At 39.8% G+C, this 16,624-nt stretch overlaps 2 protein-coding genes across 2 annotated transcripts in view; both read left to right on the top strand.

Annotated features, from left to right (window-relative positions):
• The first annotated feature begins 134 nt into the window (after positions 1–134).
• On the top strand, positions 135–1,660 carry txndc17 (thioredoxin domain containing 17). Its single transcript, XM_024277470.2, has 4 exons — positions 135–393; positions 558–639; positions 1,146–1,221; positions 1,362–1,660. The coding sequence occupies exons 1-4, from the start codon at positions 249–251 to the stop codon at positions 1,428–1,430; spliced, it is 372 nt and encodes a 123-aa protein (XP_024133238.1). The 5' UTR covers positions 135–248; the 3' UTR covers positions 1,431–1,660.
• A 3,034-nt stretch (positions 1,661–4,694) lies between these two features.
• Positions 4,695–16,624, top strand: part of nxn (nucleoredoxin) — a 64,336-nt gene continuing 52,406 nt past the window's right edge. The window contains exon 1 of the mRNA XM_024277308.2: positions 4,695–5,241. Within this exon, the coding sequence (XP_024133076.1) occupies positions 4,930–5,241 (312 nt within the window). The 5' untranslated portion in view covers positions 4,695–4,929. The remainder of the gene's footprint in view (positions 5,242–16,624) is intronic.

Below are 16,624 nucleotides of genomic sequence, written 5' to 3'. Positions count from 1 at the left end.
CATGTGAACAAAAGGTACCTAAAAATAATAATACAAAATATAACTATAAAATTGTTGAACTAGGAAGAGTTAAATTCTAAGAAAAGGTTCATGGAAATTCATTTTGGTTGTGCGGTGACTTTAAGACGCACACCACACCGGAAGAGGTCCTACCAAACGCTCCGTCCAATGTTCAGTGTCAGCAGCATTTGCTGCAGTGCCTTATTCTTCACATCTTGCAGAAGTCTGAGTGATACCAGTCTGCTAAAATGGTCCTTTACGAAGAAGTAAACGTGCACGGCTATGACGAGTTCTGTCAGGCCGTGTCTGACAGGAAAGGGAAGGAAATTTTTGCTTATTTTTCCGGCAACAAAGACGATAAAGGAAAGAGCTGGTGTCCAGATTGTGTTAAAGGTAATTTCACTGAGTTATAAATTAACGTTTAGGACGCAATGGTGGCGTCTAACCTTTGCAGAAACTTGTGTCCAAAATGTCAAACAACGTGATTTTTACAACTTTATTCATATAATTTTTGCAAAGCTTATAATAATTATAATCATTATTTTCCTTTTTTTCAGCTGAGCCCATTGTAAGGGGAGAAATGAGTCACCTTCCCGAAGGATCTGTTTTCATCTACTGTCAAGTTGGAGAAAGAGCTTAGTCAGTCTTTTATTTAAAAAAAATCATGTGACATTTCAGATTTGCAAGAATTTTGTCTGCGCATGTCTAGTTTATGTAACATGCATGTCTAATACACCTTGAAGTTTAAAAGTAAAACGCTTTAAGAGTTTAAAGTATTATTTTCTTTACCAGAATGATGAATACTCACATAGAAAAACATATAAAGATTTTTTAAGTAAATTTGAAACAAGTATATTTAGACTTTTGTTACCATATTTCCTTTACTGTTCATCACTTTCAGCTGACATGAATTTAATTTATTTACACGTTTCAATCTTTCAGAATAATACATCTGAGAACTTCATAGTTATAAAAAAAAAACAAATTTTTTTAATGGATGAATCATGTAAAATTTTGCTGCTAAAAATCATATTTTTGTGAATTTATTTCATGTCTGATATTTAATTTTAGAAAAATAATTTTCATGTTATTATTATTTTTTTTTTAGAAATGATCCTAACTTATGTCTTTTTTTAACACTTTAGTTGGAAGGATCCAAACAATGAATTCAAAAAGACGCTGAAATTGAGCGGAGTCCCCACTCTGCTGCGATACGGCACTGTAAGAGTTTATCCAAATAACTATTTCACTATTCGACTGCTTGAAATGAGTTGACAAATATGTTTTTCGATTTTATTCCTGTTCTTTAATTCTTAACTATTTTATTGTTGTTGCAATAAGACACTTTATCCTTTTTTCAGCCCCAGAAATTGGTGGAGGAAGAGTGTTTCAAAGCTGACCTGGTGAAGATGCTGTTCACTGAAGACTGAGGGTCATTTTGTTGTTTACATCTCACATGAAGAAGAACTCTAAATTTTGGTCAATAATAACTATGTCTATACCATCCAGTTTCAACACATTCATGAAAATGTGATCCTTGTGTTTTAAGATAGGCAACATCCAAGGTAATACAAAAAATGTCATATTTGTACACTCTTTATAGAGTGGATATGTGCTCCTATGCAGTCTGCTCTGAATAAAGAATTAATATTAAACAAAATCATCTTGTCTTTTATATTTAATGTATTAAATTGTGACCTAAACAACAGGTTGTATCTGTTTAAATAAGACACGATTATTTTGAATGTAAAAACATTTGGTACAATAATGACAATTCTTCAAAAAGTGGAAATTATTGATTCCTTTTGGGGGTTTTGCTCATTATTAATGCTGAGTATCACTGCCAAACTAAGATATTGATTTTGTTTTCATTCCCAATTCAGTTCCAGAACCAAATTAGATGAAGTACTGATTTAATTATTTATATATATTTCATTTATATTAATGTAATTTCAACTGAACAAAGGTGAAACCTTTAGAACAAAAGTTACAGTGAAAATGACATTCTGGTTTTACAAAAAAAGAAGAGAAATTGGGTCAAAAGAAATATAAATCAAAGATGTATCCAATGCTGTTGCATTTTGTCAGATGATAACAGCAGTATTGGTTGGGAATGTAAAATAATAGATGCGTATTGAAAATTGATCGAGCAACTGCAGTATCGTTTGAAAACCACATATGTGAACAAGATTATGCTGGTAAAAAGGTGTAAAATCAATCAATAAGTAATTAATCTATTCCTGACTGCAATTTCTTTTTCTCTTTTTTTCTACCATCTTTGTTTTTTTTGTACATGTGATGCAAATAAAAAGACGTCCAATCATAAGCTTGCTTCTTCCAAGTCAATACCTGAATACATTTCCATGTCAAATGCTATTCATTATTATTTATACCTTAAATGCCATATGAATATGAAATATCTGGATTTTAGCATTTTTGGAAAAAGAATCGGACTGTGTCGCCAAAAAGTTAGTTGAATCTTTTATGTATTGATTCGTGGACCATGTACAGTGATGTGTACCGTATCTAGTGTTTTCCAATATTGATTTATCTAATTTTGAACCAATTTTATGATGTTATAGGTCAGGGGTCGACAACCTTAAACAGTAAAAGAGCAATTTTACTGTTTTCTACTGATCAAAACCAAGAGGGAGCCACATAGTCTTACGCCGGAGTCACACAGGACGCGATAGCGCCGCGCAGCGGCGCGGAGCGGAGAGCGCGCCGCTGCGCGGCGCTCTATTGGTCACACCAGACGCGATTTGTTTCCGCGACGGTCGGCATGCGCTTCTGCTAGAGCTATTGCTTTTTTGCCATCATGATTAATAACCAGGATATCTCCCAGTGTTTCTGCTAAAAGGAGATGGTCTCTGCCCCTGTCGACACAGACCCCGCCCCCCAACTCCGCAGTCGGCCCACTTCATTGATCGGCTTGTGCGCGCGTGTGCGTGTCTGTCTGTTCTGTTGTGTGTCTGTGTGCACGCACGCGCTCCCACGTGTTTCCGTCGGTAAATTAATAAACTAAAAATATTACCTGATGTTTCATCCAAGAAGAACCGCTCCTCTGCCTCTCTCTCGTTCAAACGCAGCCCCGTGTCCCGCTCCAGTGGGCCCCCACTGCCCCGTCTGCCCTGCTTTTTTTCCTCCCAGAACCCTGCAGACCAGCACACCCGCTCCGGAGATCTGTGGTGTCCGGGGTGGGGGCTCTCGCGCACGCGTGTCTGTGTGTTTTGATTGTATGCATATTTTCATCTCTACTGTCTGTTTAGACACAAAAATTTGATAACATTTGTCAATCGCGGCGTTTTATTGTGAAAAATTGGTTCTATTTTGAAAATAAACCGGATTTTCTCATGTATTTCGATGCAACTTCCTGCCAGTATTGACGCGGAGCGCTCGCGTCGCGCGGAAGAAATAGGCCAGACGCCGAAACGTTGCGCTGCACCGCGCGGACCCTCCGCGCCGCTGCGCGTCGCTCCGCGCTTGGTGTGACCGACGCCATAGGTCAACATGGGCGCCGAATGGAAGCGCACGCCGTTCCGCGCCGCTTCGCGGCGCTATCGCGTCCTGTGTGACTCCGGCGTTATAGTCCGTTTGACAGAAGCTCAAATAACTTATTTTCAAAATAAAAGACACTCTGTGCTAAACAGGATCATCTCAGTGCAGCTAGTAACCAATGTTGTGCAGCACAAGATAATATGTGCTTCTAACTCATAAAAGATTTAACTTTTTTTTACCAATGTTTTGTTTGCATTTTAAGTCTGTGCATTCTGGTGGTAGCGTTGAGCAAACGAGGCTTCTTCAGGTCAACAGGGATGTAAAAACCTATGGTTCATCATCTATCAGCTATCAATTTGTAAGTTTAACTAATCTAAATTAAATAAATGCCAATTAAGTACTTAAAAAATACTGTTTTCTTCTTTTTTTGCTCTTTTTCCGCCTTGTCCTCAGCAGTTTTAAACAGCTGGGTTTTGTTATTTTAGTTTGGGGTTGGACCTTGGTAGTCTTAGTTTGGGGGCTGTGTTTATTTGTTTGTTTTAGGTAGTTTTGGTTTGGCAGCCATTAGCATGGAGCTGCTGACTCAGACAGTAAACTTATTTTATTCTATGTTTGGTCAAGGAGCCACCACGGAGAGATAAAAGAGCCACATGTGGCTCTGGAGCAGCAGGCTGCAGACTGGTATAGGTCGGTTAACAACTTGCCTCATTCGTATTGATCTGGTTGGATCATTGGAAAAACCATAGATTGTTACACCCTACATCAACATTTACAAAGACTGGAGGATTAAATTTTTTTTGAACATATTAAAGAAAAAAAGTTCCTTTTAGAGATGAAATGTTAATATTGTTGCTGTAAAAACTGTAGGTGGCAGCAAATCCTTATGAGAGGAAAACGTGAAAATATGCTCAATTGGTTTTATTGGTTTTATATTTAATCAAACTTATTGGATGATCACATTTCTGTGGATATATGTATATTATTGGAGGCTTTTGATCGGTATAGGGAAAGAATTAAACGTTAAATAAAGAAAATGGAAATTAAATAGAAAATGTGTATTATGTGTAAAAACAAAACAAAAAAGTGTTGTTTTTTTAATGAGAGAGGGTGACATTGATAGATTTGACTAGAATGACTGAAGTGAGTTACTGCTCTGTATTTGTTGGAGGAGTGGTGTTGCAGTCAGGCTGATTTAAGCGGAGCGCATTCCTGCACAGCGCTCACACCGGAGGACGCTCCGCGGTGAGACACGCCGCAGCGGCAGCGCCTCGCCTCTCCTCGCCGGGGCTGGAGCTCACCTAACGCCTCAAAGCGGAGGTGGAGGACGGAGGGAAGGAAGTGCGTGCGTGCGGGGTATCGGCGGTTACATGAGCAGCAGCAGCCTCGGCTGAGGGCTTTTTCCCGTCGCGCGTTGGAGGACTGCGGGCTGCGATGTCGTCGGAGTTTCTGGTGAGTCTGCTCGGGGAGCGGCTCGTCAACAGCGAGAAAGCCGAGGTGGACGTGCAGTCCCTGGGCACCAGGGTGTCCCTGGTCGGGCTGTTCTTCGGCTGCAGCCTGAACGGCCCCTGCAAGCAGTTCAACGGCAGCCTGTGCGACTTCTACGGCCGCTTCAAGAAGAGCTCCGAGCACAAGGACAAGCTGGAGATCGTCTTCATCTCCTCGGACCAGGAGCAGAAACACTGGCAGGACTTTGTGCAGGAGATGCCGTGGCCTGCGCTGCCTTTCAAAGACAGACACAAAAAGGTAAGAGGTGATGAAGAGCAGCAAAAAGGTCATTTCAGTTCAGCCGCAAGTGCACATCCACATTGAAGAATTTCTCCTAAAATCAGCTTTTATCTCTCAAAATCTTCCTTTTCCCCCATAAAAAGCAATGATACATCCATCTAACTAACAATGTTGGTAAATATTTTATCATTTTTCATAAATACAAAGCAGGTTTGCATCTAAAGTAAGGCATTTAAACTAGGAAAAATGTTAAGCCATGTAAAAAGGATTCAGTCCAATCCCATTCAGATAATCAAATCACCTATATTTGCAGTGAAAGAGCCATTTATACAAGTGCTTAATTTAATGGTGACTTCATGAATGAAGTCCAGACATTCCTGAGTTTTTATTACAGGAGGAAATGCATACCATTCCCACTTTGCTGAGGAGGATTTGAAAAGTCTAAAATTTCACTTTTTATTTTTTTTTAATTAATGGATTTCCCCTTTTGCTTCTTCCACTAATTTGTTTTCTCTTGGCTTAATTGATTTCTTACAGTTTCAGTTATTTTCTAAAATAATTAAACACATAAGTTGTAGAGATTTCTTCTGTTTTGGCTTAACCTCCAAATGCAAAAATGTCTGCAAATTAGTTTATGATTCAAAGTGGTCGGAGCAGAGATTTAATGTTTGTTTGTGACAGATTGCAATAACTAATAAAGTTTTTAAGGGATGTTGCAGGATGCTGGAGAGTCCTGCTCCTGCACAGGCCTCATGCACTTGTCATAAACAAAGCCTCCATGCAGGCATGTCTACGTTTGTGCGTCAATCTGGCAAAAAACACTTTTTTAAGGTGTTTTTGCATGTAAAAAAAATACAATTTTACGCTTTTTAATGCATATATTTAGGGCTTCATTTTTTATTTATCCTCATCTCTTCTGGACACATCTTTGATTGTTTAATATCACTATTCTTTGTTGACTTGGACTAAAACGCTGTCTTGTACACTTGATTTCTGTTGCACTTCATAATGAAGTCCAGGCTTGAATGAAGGAAAAAAAAATAGGGACCCGAGAGGTGGGGGCTGTTGTCTGCAGCACATCCATCGTCACGGCGCAGTGTTATTATGCTCTGAGTGCAAGCAGAAAATATCTGTAAACACACGCATTGTTTCTTCTCCTGGTGGTGGTCTAGCTGGCTGCCTGGGCCTTGGGAGAATGCTGCAGAGCAGTTGTGCGTCTGTGCTTTTGCAGAGGCCTGCGGTTTCGGTTGTGTTTTCTCCCGTCTGACATTGCGGAGGAAAGTCCTGCTTCGCCGCAGTGATGCCTTTTAAATGGGACGTCTTCTGAAGCATGCAGAGTGGGTGGCACCTCATCATCCACTCATTAATTTGGGGTTTTTTGCAAAGCTGTAATTTTTGTTTTCATGTGTATTATTATTATTTTTTCTCATCAATTCTTGTTTCCCTTAACATATACTGGCATTGGGTCATGTTTCCAACTCTTTATTTGTTATTGCTGCACTTCATTTACTTTAGATTATATCTTTTTAGTTATTGGTTTGAATAAATTATCATTTTTATTGTTTTTTGTCAAAACATTTTTAAGCCCGAACAATGATGGCACATTTTGGGGAAAAATAAACAGTAAACAATAGATTTTCCTGCTGGTAATGAAGATGATTGTTAGTTGCTGCCATAATTAGTGGCCTATTGTGTTGGGATTTATGTGCCTTAATGGGAAAAAAAGGGGTTAGGACAAAATCCTTTCTGGGTTTTTTTATGTTTCAATTTAGCTGTAATGGTTGCCTAAAGTCACTCGGAGTTGCTGCTCGTGCACCATGGAAACGGGAAATGTTGTAGGGATAAACACAGCAAGGACTTTTATTCTAGTTGTGGGGAGATTTGAATGGGAATCTTTTGTTTGAGTGCAAGCAGACTCCATGGATGAGTGATGTTGACTCAGCACAGGACTCTGTTGACCGTCTCTGGAGGGTCAAAGTGACCCTTTTAACCCTGCCGCCAGGTTCCCAGTTGACTCATTGCAAACAAAGCTGATATCATTCTGCATCTGCCAGCTGCTACGTCATGCTAAATAGTATAATAGCAAGTTTTTAGCATTAACGCGAGCTGACATTTTTAATTCATTGTGCTTCTTTCTAATTCTTTGTTCTCAGAGGGTCAGAAAATGATTTCAGAGAGCTGTTTGTCTGCTGATCTGCACATGCTCAATAGTGGTCACGACTTCATTACACAGACTTTTGCAGGAGGGGAGACGTTCAGACTGTGTTAAAACTCCATTAAAAAAGAAAAACCTCAGATGCTGCCAGAGTTGCTACGACAGGAGGCTTGATCGCAGGCAGAGAAAGGCCTGTTGTGGTCGGCGGTTGTGCTCTGCAAGTCGGTCCCCAGAGGCGGGACGCCCGCTCACCGGGCTGTCTGCCAGGAGCTGATGGTGCAGAATGAGCCTCGGAGTGGGGCTAAGGAGGCCCTTCATCAGCATGTCACTGATCTGCTGAAAACCTGCATCTGCCCGTCATGCATCGCAGCACTTGCTGCCCTGTGACCAAAGAGGGGGCTTGAAGGGAGGCCGAGCTGCCTCGTGTGCAGGTGGTCGCCTTCTATCACCTATTTGTGCCGCGTGTGCTTTTTTACTGGCCTTTATGATCAGATATGTTCCACTTTTGAGCCATCTGTCATCACGCGAGCTAATAAATCATGGAGACGGTGACTTTTTGTTTTTTTTGAGGGGGGGCCTCTCTGAAGGGCATTGAAAGCTGCAGATTTAATGGTGACATTCAGAGAAGACCACTCTTTTCTATTCAACAAGCTTCATAAATGTTCTTTAGTTTGACTTTTTCATTAGGACAAGAAAGGAAGAATAAAAATGGTTTAAATCAGAAAAAAAATGTTTAAAGGCATGAAACTTTTGAATAAAACCTTAGCAAATGATACTCAAACATGTCCTAGACAATATTTTCTACATAGTTCTGTAATGTTTGTGGCCTAGTTGGCTCAGGAACTGAACAGAAGCTAAGCTAATCCTCATTCTAATTAGTTTGACTCAGCAGATGTAATGACCATAGATTAGGTATTTATTTTACTTCTGTTAACTGCATTGAAAGTAGTTTGAACTTTGAGGAATCTTCTAGCATAAAAATAGAGCAGGCTTTTATTTTGGTAATGCTCAGATCACCCATGAAGATTTTATTTATCTAGACATAAATAATTTGAATATTTGAACCATTAAAAAAATCATTTTGATGCTGTTCTTTAAGCACAGTTTGTATTTGGTGGGAACTTTTCTGGTTTTGCCTCCCTGTGAGCCGTCTTCAAGCTTTTAAAGGGCTTACGTAGATAAGTCAAAGGATTTTAGTTAATAATTGGTTTGTCTGGGGTTCATCCTATATTATATTAGGTCTTAAATGTTAGATTACCAAGCTTTCTTTGATGACACACATCGTTTTCTATGCTGTTAAAAGGTGAAAAAGTTCTTTATATAAAGTATGTATGAAATAGATTCTCCCCTAATTGAGCTTTTAATTATTTTAAATTCACCTGTTTAGATAAAGTTAATCATTAAAATAAATAAATTCTTAAAAAATAATGTCTGTAATAAAAGTTTGTATTTTTTTTCCTGTTCTTCTTTGTATTACACCTTTACATCTTCTGTTTTTTCTTAATGGACTTGCTCCAGTCTGTTGAGGATCTCCACAGTCCGATCGCATTTCCTATGGTGTTACTGAACGCTTAATGATGCTGCAAATTCACCGTGGTTCTTAATCCCTACTATTTATACATTCCGGCTAACACCCATTGGTTTCACGTTACGCGGTCTGACGGGAAAGCGACCCTCGCAGAAACTTGTTACCTTGACTCCGGCTGTTTGGCGTTGCGCGACTGTGTTGACTTCCATCGTCGTGCAGTTGTGAGGCCTTGTTGCTGCGCGCTGTGTTTGACAAGAGCTTAGGTGAAGAATGTGCACAGACACCTGCTGCACTGGAGCCGCCGAGGGCCAGAGGGCACGAAAACTGAGGGTGCTTGAAGACTCTTCACATCAACTGTTGCACCACAAAACTTTTCTTTCTATCTCATTTTGCTGCACATGTAGTCCAGTGACTGCAAGGGGGTTTGATCTCGAGTTACCAAAGTCAGAGTTTGTGGAGCAGGCACACCGTCTCGTCCCTCTTGCAACTCAATCTGGTTTCACTTCAGATATCTACCCATCGAACAATAGCTGCAAGGCTGCCACCTCTGTTTGGAGAGCACGCACCAGTGAAACCACACCCTCGGACTGACTTTTCTCCTTTGTTGTGATCCCCGTCTGAATGCTGCTGTGTGGTTTTTCCAGGGAAGACTTTCCGAAAATTGAACGTGGCTGATGTATTCACCGTGGTGTCTGCAGCAGCAGCAGCTCTGAATGAGAACAGCAGATTTCTACATTATAGTAAACCAGCCCAATTTGAGCGTTTAGCATTGAAATGGGCCAAACCAGAGCTCCGTCAGACCTAACATGAAATCATTTGAGATTAAAGATGTTTCTTTCCATGAGAATAAAACGCACTGCTGTTAACGCAAATTGGTAAAGCCACCGCCATTTGCTGCGGCTTTTTTTGCTTTCCTCGCCACTGTTTGGACGCGTTCCTCTTGTCTTTTCTTTGAGCCGAGAACACTTTATGGATGAGCTGTTGTCCCCGGACCCTCCCCCAGTTCATCCATCCATGGGTCTGTAATTGCCCCGCACCGCAGCTCAGCAGCCCTCTCCAACATAATAACGGCACAGTAGCCCCAGGGGCATCCTGCCATCCAGAGAGCGCTTTCTTTTGCCTTTTGTTATCTCTCCAAGATTGAATGTTTGCGACTCCCCAGCCCCTCCACCGCCACCCCTCCCCTACGATTGTGTTTCCTAAGGTAAAGGAGAGTTCTAATGGAGAAGTTCTGCTGCTGGTCACGCTTCATGCAGATCCTCAGTGACCGAAGCGATCCAGTCAGACTCACTCATTGTAGATTTGTTAACATTTTGACGTTTTTAGAATCTTCTGTCCACTTGGTGGACAAACTTTAACTCTTATTCTCCATGACTCATCCATCCAGGTGTTCCTGCAGCTTCTCAGTTTGCAGAATGATACACTGGCAAGAACCTTACCTGGTGTAACTACGCTATGGTGTTGCATGTGGCTGGAGGGTTAAATGAAGTAACAGATATGTTTTAAAACCTGAAGAAAATAGTGTTGTTGGTGTTTCCAACATGTTCTTGTGGCATTTTTCTGATGATGGAGGACATATATAAAAAAAATAAGCTCAAAAACATTTCTGAGGATTTCTTTATTCAAGTTGTTTTGAATCAGTAGAAGACGAAAAAAAAGAGCATATTTGTGATGTAGAAAATACAACGGGCGGCCCACAATCTCCTTGCTCCTTTTCAATCTGATGCATCCACTTGCAGACAAATAGATTCATGTACGTTTTCGTTTTCCTTGTCTGAGCTGGTATCTGGCTCAAAACTTGACAAATTGGTTGCACTGGTAAAGTTCGGTTGGTGGTGTGAGCGGCTGTAAACTAGCGGAGATGGCGTTAAACCAGGGGTGTCCAAAGTCAGTCCTCGAGGGCTGCCCTCCTGCTGGTTTTCCAGAAATCCTGCCTCCTCTGCTGCTGATTACCTGGATCAGGTGTGTTTGGCCAATAAGGAGCTTCAACGGCCGGTTGGTTGGTAAACACGTAGGACACCGGCCCTCAAGGACTGGATGACGGGAAATGAGGGCAGGCTTACTTCCATGCAAACAATCCTACCCACAATTCAAAGGGGGATTTCTAATGAACCTTTGTCACTCTGCAGAAAGCACGTCTTAGAAAACAAAAATTTTGAAAAAAATGTTTTACCCCAAAGCGATATGATCATAATTAAAAGACAATTGGGAATGCTTTTAAAATTGATTAAAAGAGGATATGAGTGGCTCTTTAATTGCAAACATGGCAGTGAAGGACTGCAGTTAAAAGGTATACTGCTGCAAGCCATATGTTGTTTCTTTTTTATTTACTTTTTGATGAGTTTTTATTTTGTAAATTCATGAAAAAGACATTTTACAAATCTCAGTATATTGAGTGATCTTTTCTCAGATTTAGTCTTCACCGAGTCAAAGCCATTTTTAAAAATACATTTTTCTTCATTGAAATGATAGAAAAATACATTAAAACAACTTATAACAATGATTAATTCTGTAATTTTTTTTTTTTTGGCGGGGAGGATTTTCTTGTTTTACATCAAATGTCGACTCATCTTGGAATTTGTGGTTTGGGACATCTCTGATATTTACTGTTGAAACTGATTTAATTGCACATCATGACATATTTGATTTATTATGATTATGCTTTGCATTGTTGTGCAATTTATCTGGTGCTTTTTAGTTGAAACTTTATTCACCCAAGTAGGTTTATTGAGAACAATTTATCATTTCCAACAACTTCTTGAGTTTGCAGCGACAATACAAAAATAGAATCACAATGCAATACAAGTTACATATAATTAAAACTTTGACAAATTTTTCCCTACATTTTATGGCATTTTTTCTGGTCTCAAATTCCTGAACAAGGTTAATTTAGACTTTTATTTGTTGTTGATGATGGTAGGAAAAAATATGATTTTTGAGGTGAATTCATGAGAAAAAGACAAAATTACAGGAATAATGTGGCTAGTAAAAAATAAAATAAAATTGAAGCTTCCCTTTAAGAATGTAATAAAAATATTATCTAACAACCCCCAAATACATCCCTAAATGGCTTTAACCTTAAACAAAAGACCAACACTTTCAGCATGTTTATAACATCTGTAGTTATTCTCATCAGAACGGCTTGCTTGTGGCTTTGCTTGAGAGATGTTTCTACACTCCAAGTGAACACTTGCTGATGTCAAAAGAGCATGTCTTATGGTAGCTGCAGATGGTGTTCATCACCACAGCTGCACACAGCTTGTGTTAATGTTCTATATGCATCAAGAAGACACCCCTGATAAACAGTCTGAAGCGTTCTACTGCGCCTATAAATCCTTTGTTAACATGCTGGAGGTTCAGAATAAATAATCTTGATTAATAAATGAATAACATTGGCTAAAGAAATGGTGAGATGAAGAAATATCTTTCTGACACATTTTTTTTTGTTGTGATTGCAAGCTAAATAAATTCCAAACTTGGCGCAGATGCTGCCCAGAATTCCACTTGTCAGGAAATGGTCAACCCTCTCAAACATCAGCGTCTTAGCTGGCTGGTTTAGCTTAGCACAGCAGCTTTATCAGTCTCTGTCCGCCAGCACTTCGCCCTAAAAGCTCAACACAAAGATCTTCGGACTCATCAAATGAGTCCCCAAATGCTGAACGGCTCCCTTAACGAAGCCCTGTCAGTAGAAGTGGACGGTGTGTGGCGGCGGTGAAGTCCTGCGACAGCCTGTCAGGATGTCACAGGGCGTCCCCTGCATTCCAGCACTTGTCAGCACTCGTCACTCAAGAAACCACGCAAGAATAAAATCCAGAAATAGCTCGGTCAATCTGACAGTTTAAAGAAAGTTTGTGCCCCCTGTCACAAACTCTGTAACCGGCTCTGTGGAGCACATTAATAATGTTTTGTGAGCTTATTCCCCGAACATGTTTCCACCCCATTGATCCTCCATAATTCAAATTATTTGACTCTAACTGTTGGTCAGTCTGTGCTTTTGATGGTAGACAGACGCTGCATTTACAGTCACCAGTTAATCTCTGCAGGATAAGGCCAGCAGATGATGTATCGTATGTCTAATTGGGTCAAATTCTGCTTCCCTAGAGCACATGTGCCAAAGTTAAGGCCCGGGGGCCAGATGTGGCCCTCTGGGTCATTCTATCCGGCCCTCCAGATCATTTTATTGTTATTAATGGCCAGATGTTATCTTGCACTTATTTCTAACTTGTATAATTTTGTCAAAATATCTATTTATGGAGAGGGAAGTATTGAAAGTTATTTAAGATCTAAGTTGATTTATTCAAGAATAATATTTCTGCTGCTTTATTATTCATAATTATGTTAAAAAGTTACGGTTTTAAAAATTGGCATTCTGCTAGCTTCTAGAAATATTTTGGCTTTTACTAAGATTTTTTTAGGCTATTTTGGGCTTTTTTAAAAAGTTTTTTAGGTTATTTTGAAGTGTAGTTTTTTTCAGCTACATGCTAGCTGTTTTGGCTAATTTAGGCTTTTTAAAAAAGTGTTTTTAGGCCATTTTGGAGTTAGGCATTAGTTACACGCTAGCTGTTTTGGCTGATTTAGGATTTTTTCAATTTTTTGGGATATTTTGAAGTTTAGCTATTTTCTTAGCTACATGCTAGCTGTTTTGGCTAACCTAGTTTTTTTTGTGGTTAATTGGGCATTTTGCTTATATTTTAGCTGGCTATCAACTTCAGCGTTTTCAGCTATCAGCACTAGCATCTTCAGCGGCCAAATTCAGCTTACAGCATCACACTAGCATTATCACGGGTAATGCATATATGTAGTTCATAATTATGTTAAAAAGTTATGGTTTTAAATTTTAAAAATGTAGTTTTGGAGTGTTCAATAAATGTTTATCCTGTTCACCCCGCGACATTAGGAGTGTTTTGGATTTTGACCCCTGGTGCGATTAAGTTTGACACCCCTTCCCTTGAGGATTAGTTCCTTATTATTGAATCAGCTCTTTATTTAGGGTTTTGCAGTGTACTTTGGTAAAAAGTTTTTACAGTTAAGAGACTTTTTGTCGCAACTCCACGAAATATGACAATTCAGTGGCCTTTTGAAATGCCGTCCTACTCCTAAGTTGGCGCATTTTAGGAAATTTGAGGAGAAGTGAGACTTTGCAGCAACTGATCTTGTGGCTTTTTTTAGATAGCTCATTATTTTTCTAATAACCAGAGAGTCACTTTCAATCATCTGTAGCTGTGCACCACTCCCGCTCTTCCAGGAGCACATTTGGAATTGGGATCATTTGGTGTGCTTCCTATTTAAATGGAGAATTTATTATCCCGCATCATCTGCAGCCAGGTTCATTGAGTTTATCACCGCGCTGTCATTTGACGCCAACGGCAACAACGCAGTCCCATATAATTGCACTTCTACTTGGACGCACGCACGTGTTGACAATTCCGCTTCTGTGTGTGTGCGCTCGTGCGCTCGTTCCAGTCACATGGCTCTTTGGAATACATTAGGGGGCTATTACTTGGGGTCACTGGTGGGCAAGTTAATATGGAAAACAAATAATGATGCCGTGGCGATGTCCATAAATTCATTCATGCTGCTGCATTATTCCTGATGCCTCATTTATGGAAGCAGCAAACCTGTCGCCACGGCAACGCTAAGGTTCACGCTATCATACCATCTTATACCAATTATAGCATGTAATTGTGTGTGTGTTGGAGGGAGTGGGGGTATTTACTTTACCTATGTTAAGGGGCTCTTGAGTTAGAAAATTGGATCACCACCTCAGCAGACTAAATGTGTGCAAAACTTTACATCTAATGAAGTCTACATTGCATTGATCAATGTTATTATTGGACAATAGAATTTTAGATTCTTGTTTAACAAAGAAAAGTTGGATGATTGCTACGATTGCTTGTTTTGGCTCTCAGTAAGGCTCGGCTTGGATGTGTTGCTGATCAGGCGTAAAACTCAAAGGAAAAAACTCACCATACAGGAGGCAAAAGTAGAATTTTCCGATTCCAGAATAAACATCGGGAGCAAGCATGTTTCCAAAGTAGGTGTGCCAAATGTTTTCTAAAAAAAAACAGGGGTGTAGTGATTTAATATCGTATATTTTCCCGAAAAACATGTTCTTCTATATAATTCTAGTTATTAGAGAGGATTTTTACCAATTATTGCAGTATCGCGATATTATCGATATCGTGAGCCATGTATCGCGTATCGTATCGTGAGGTACCCAGTGATTCCCAGCCCTATAGTCGATATTGGTTCATTTTTAACAATCTGATTCACTGACCTAAAATCGATCCAGGACATCTTTGGTCAAAAATTCAATCAGTGTGTTAAATGACTGGGTACTGAACATAGACATTATATAGAGAACTGGACAGATCAACACATTCTCATCCCCGATTTATCACATCATGACATTTGGTTAACTTTTGTGCTATCCAAGGTATGTTAACGTTGAGAGTGGCATCATCTATCTGGACCCCACATGACACTGCACCGAACCTTTCTTTTTCAATTATTTTTGATTTTCACCGGTGTCCGTGGCAGACATAAAATCCTGTCCAGCCTTGTCTACCTTTGTTATGGGATGGATAACACATTAAAGCAAGGCTTGGGTCATCTGGACCGCATAAGATAGCCCAAGGGTTAAGAACCCCTCCAGGTCACTTTTTGATGTTTCGAGTTGGGGTCACCTAAAATGTCAATTTGTGACGTGGAGGGGTCCTTAACCAAACTTTAATATGTGACGAGTTGGGAGAATGTATTGGACAGATTCTACCCTCGCGTTACAAACAGGAAGTACCCACTCGTCCCAGAAAGCCAAAATCCCATAGACTTCTATTGAAATATAAGCAGCTATTACTAATTCTGTTTGTCAGAATAACCATTCTTGCTTTGGTGTCTCTTTTTAATATGTTCTTGTTAAACCTATTTTCCATTCACATTTTAGTTTGATAAAATTCAACCCACTGTTGAAAATAATACATTCTACCACACTGTATGGTCACATGTCTGCAAAATTCAAAGTGTTTCCACACACTGGATTATAATGATGGCTCATTATTTGCTGCCATCCCGTGTGTTTTGTTCTGTGATGGTACTTGGTCGATTTTAAGTTATGACAGACAGATCAATCAGTATGGATCATTGTAAAAAAATAAATTAACACTTAAAAACATGATAGAATTTAAAACACAATTCAGCACATATTAGTTTTGACTGAATATGAATATTATTTCTTGCTAAGGAATCGGCTTTGGAATCTGACAATCCATTCAACATACAACGGTCAAATCATAGTTTTATATTAGTTATGGCACATTTGAAAGTCATGGATTTCTGCTAATGTCATTGCGTGTTGTTTCCAGAGTGCACCCCATGCTGAGGCTGTGCTGTGACTTCGTGGTGGGGGGTAATGTCTGCTTTGATTAGTCTTTTTTTTCTTTTTTCTTTTTCTTCTTCATCCATTCTGTATGTGTGGAGCACCAATCCCACGGCCGCCGCGTTAATGAAAGGCTTTATCAGCTTAAGCCTGTTGTAAGGAGCACTAGAGGTCTCATCTTTTCACTGACAAACGAGAGCAGCCCTCGGACACAAGTGTCCCGGGCAATTAGAGACGCCTCAAAGGGGGAGATTACAGGCACGCCAAGTCATGGCCGGCTTCTTTCTTGTGCTGCATATTGGAGCCCACACCGCGATTGGTGCTTTTTTTTTTTTTTTTTTTT

Source organism: Oryzias melastigma, linkage group LG13 (assembly GCF_002922805.2).
Source record: "Oryzias melastigma strain HK-1 linkage group LG13, ASM292280v2, whole genome shotgun sequence".
Taxonomy (NCBI): domain Eukaryota; kingdom Metazoa; phylum Chordata; class Actinopteri; order Beloniformes; family Adrianichthyidae; genus Oryzias; species Oryzias melastigma.
Note: the sequence above shows the minus strand (reverse complement) of the source record. Positions and strands in the feature narration are given on the sequence as shown.

Excerpts from the sequence above, each read along its gene's own strand:
- txndc17 (XM_024277470.2), top strand. The coding sequence starts at position 249 with ATGGTCCTTTACGAAGAAGTAAACGTGCACGGCTATGACGAGTTCTGT. Across the intron at positions 640-1,145 it reads CAAGTTGGAGAAAGAGCTTA|TTGGAAGGATCCAAACAATG; the intron begins GTCAGTCTTTTA and ends TTAACACTTTAG. Across the intron at positions 1,222-1,361 it reads CTCTGCTGCGATACGGCACT|CCCCAGAAATTGGTGGAGGA; the intron begins GTAAGAGTTTAT and ends TCCTTTTTTCAG.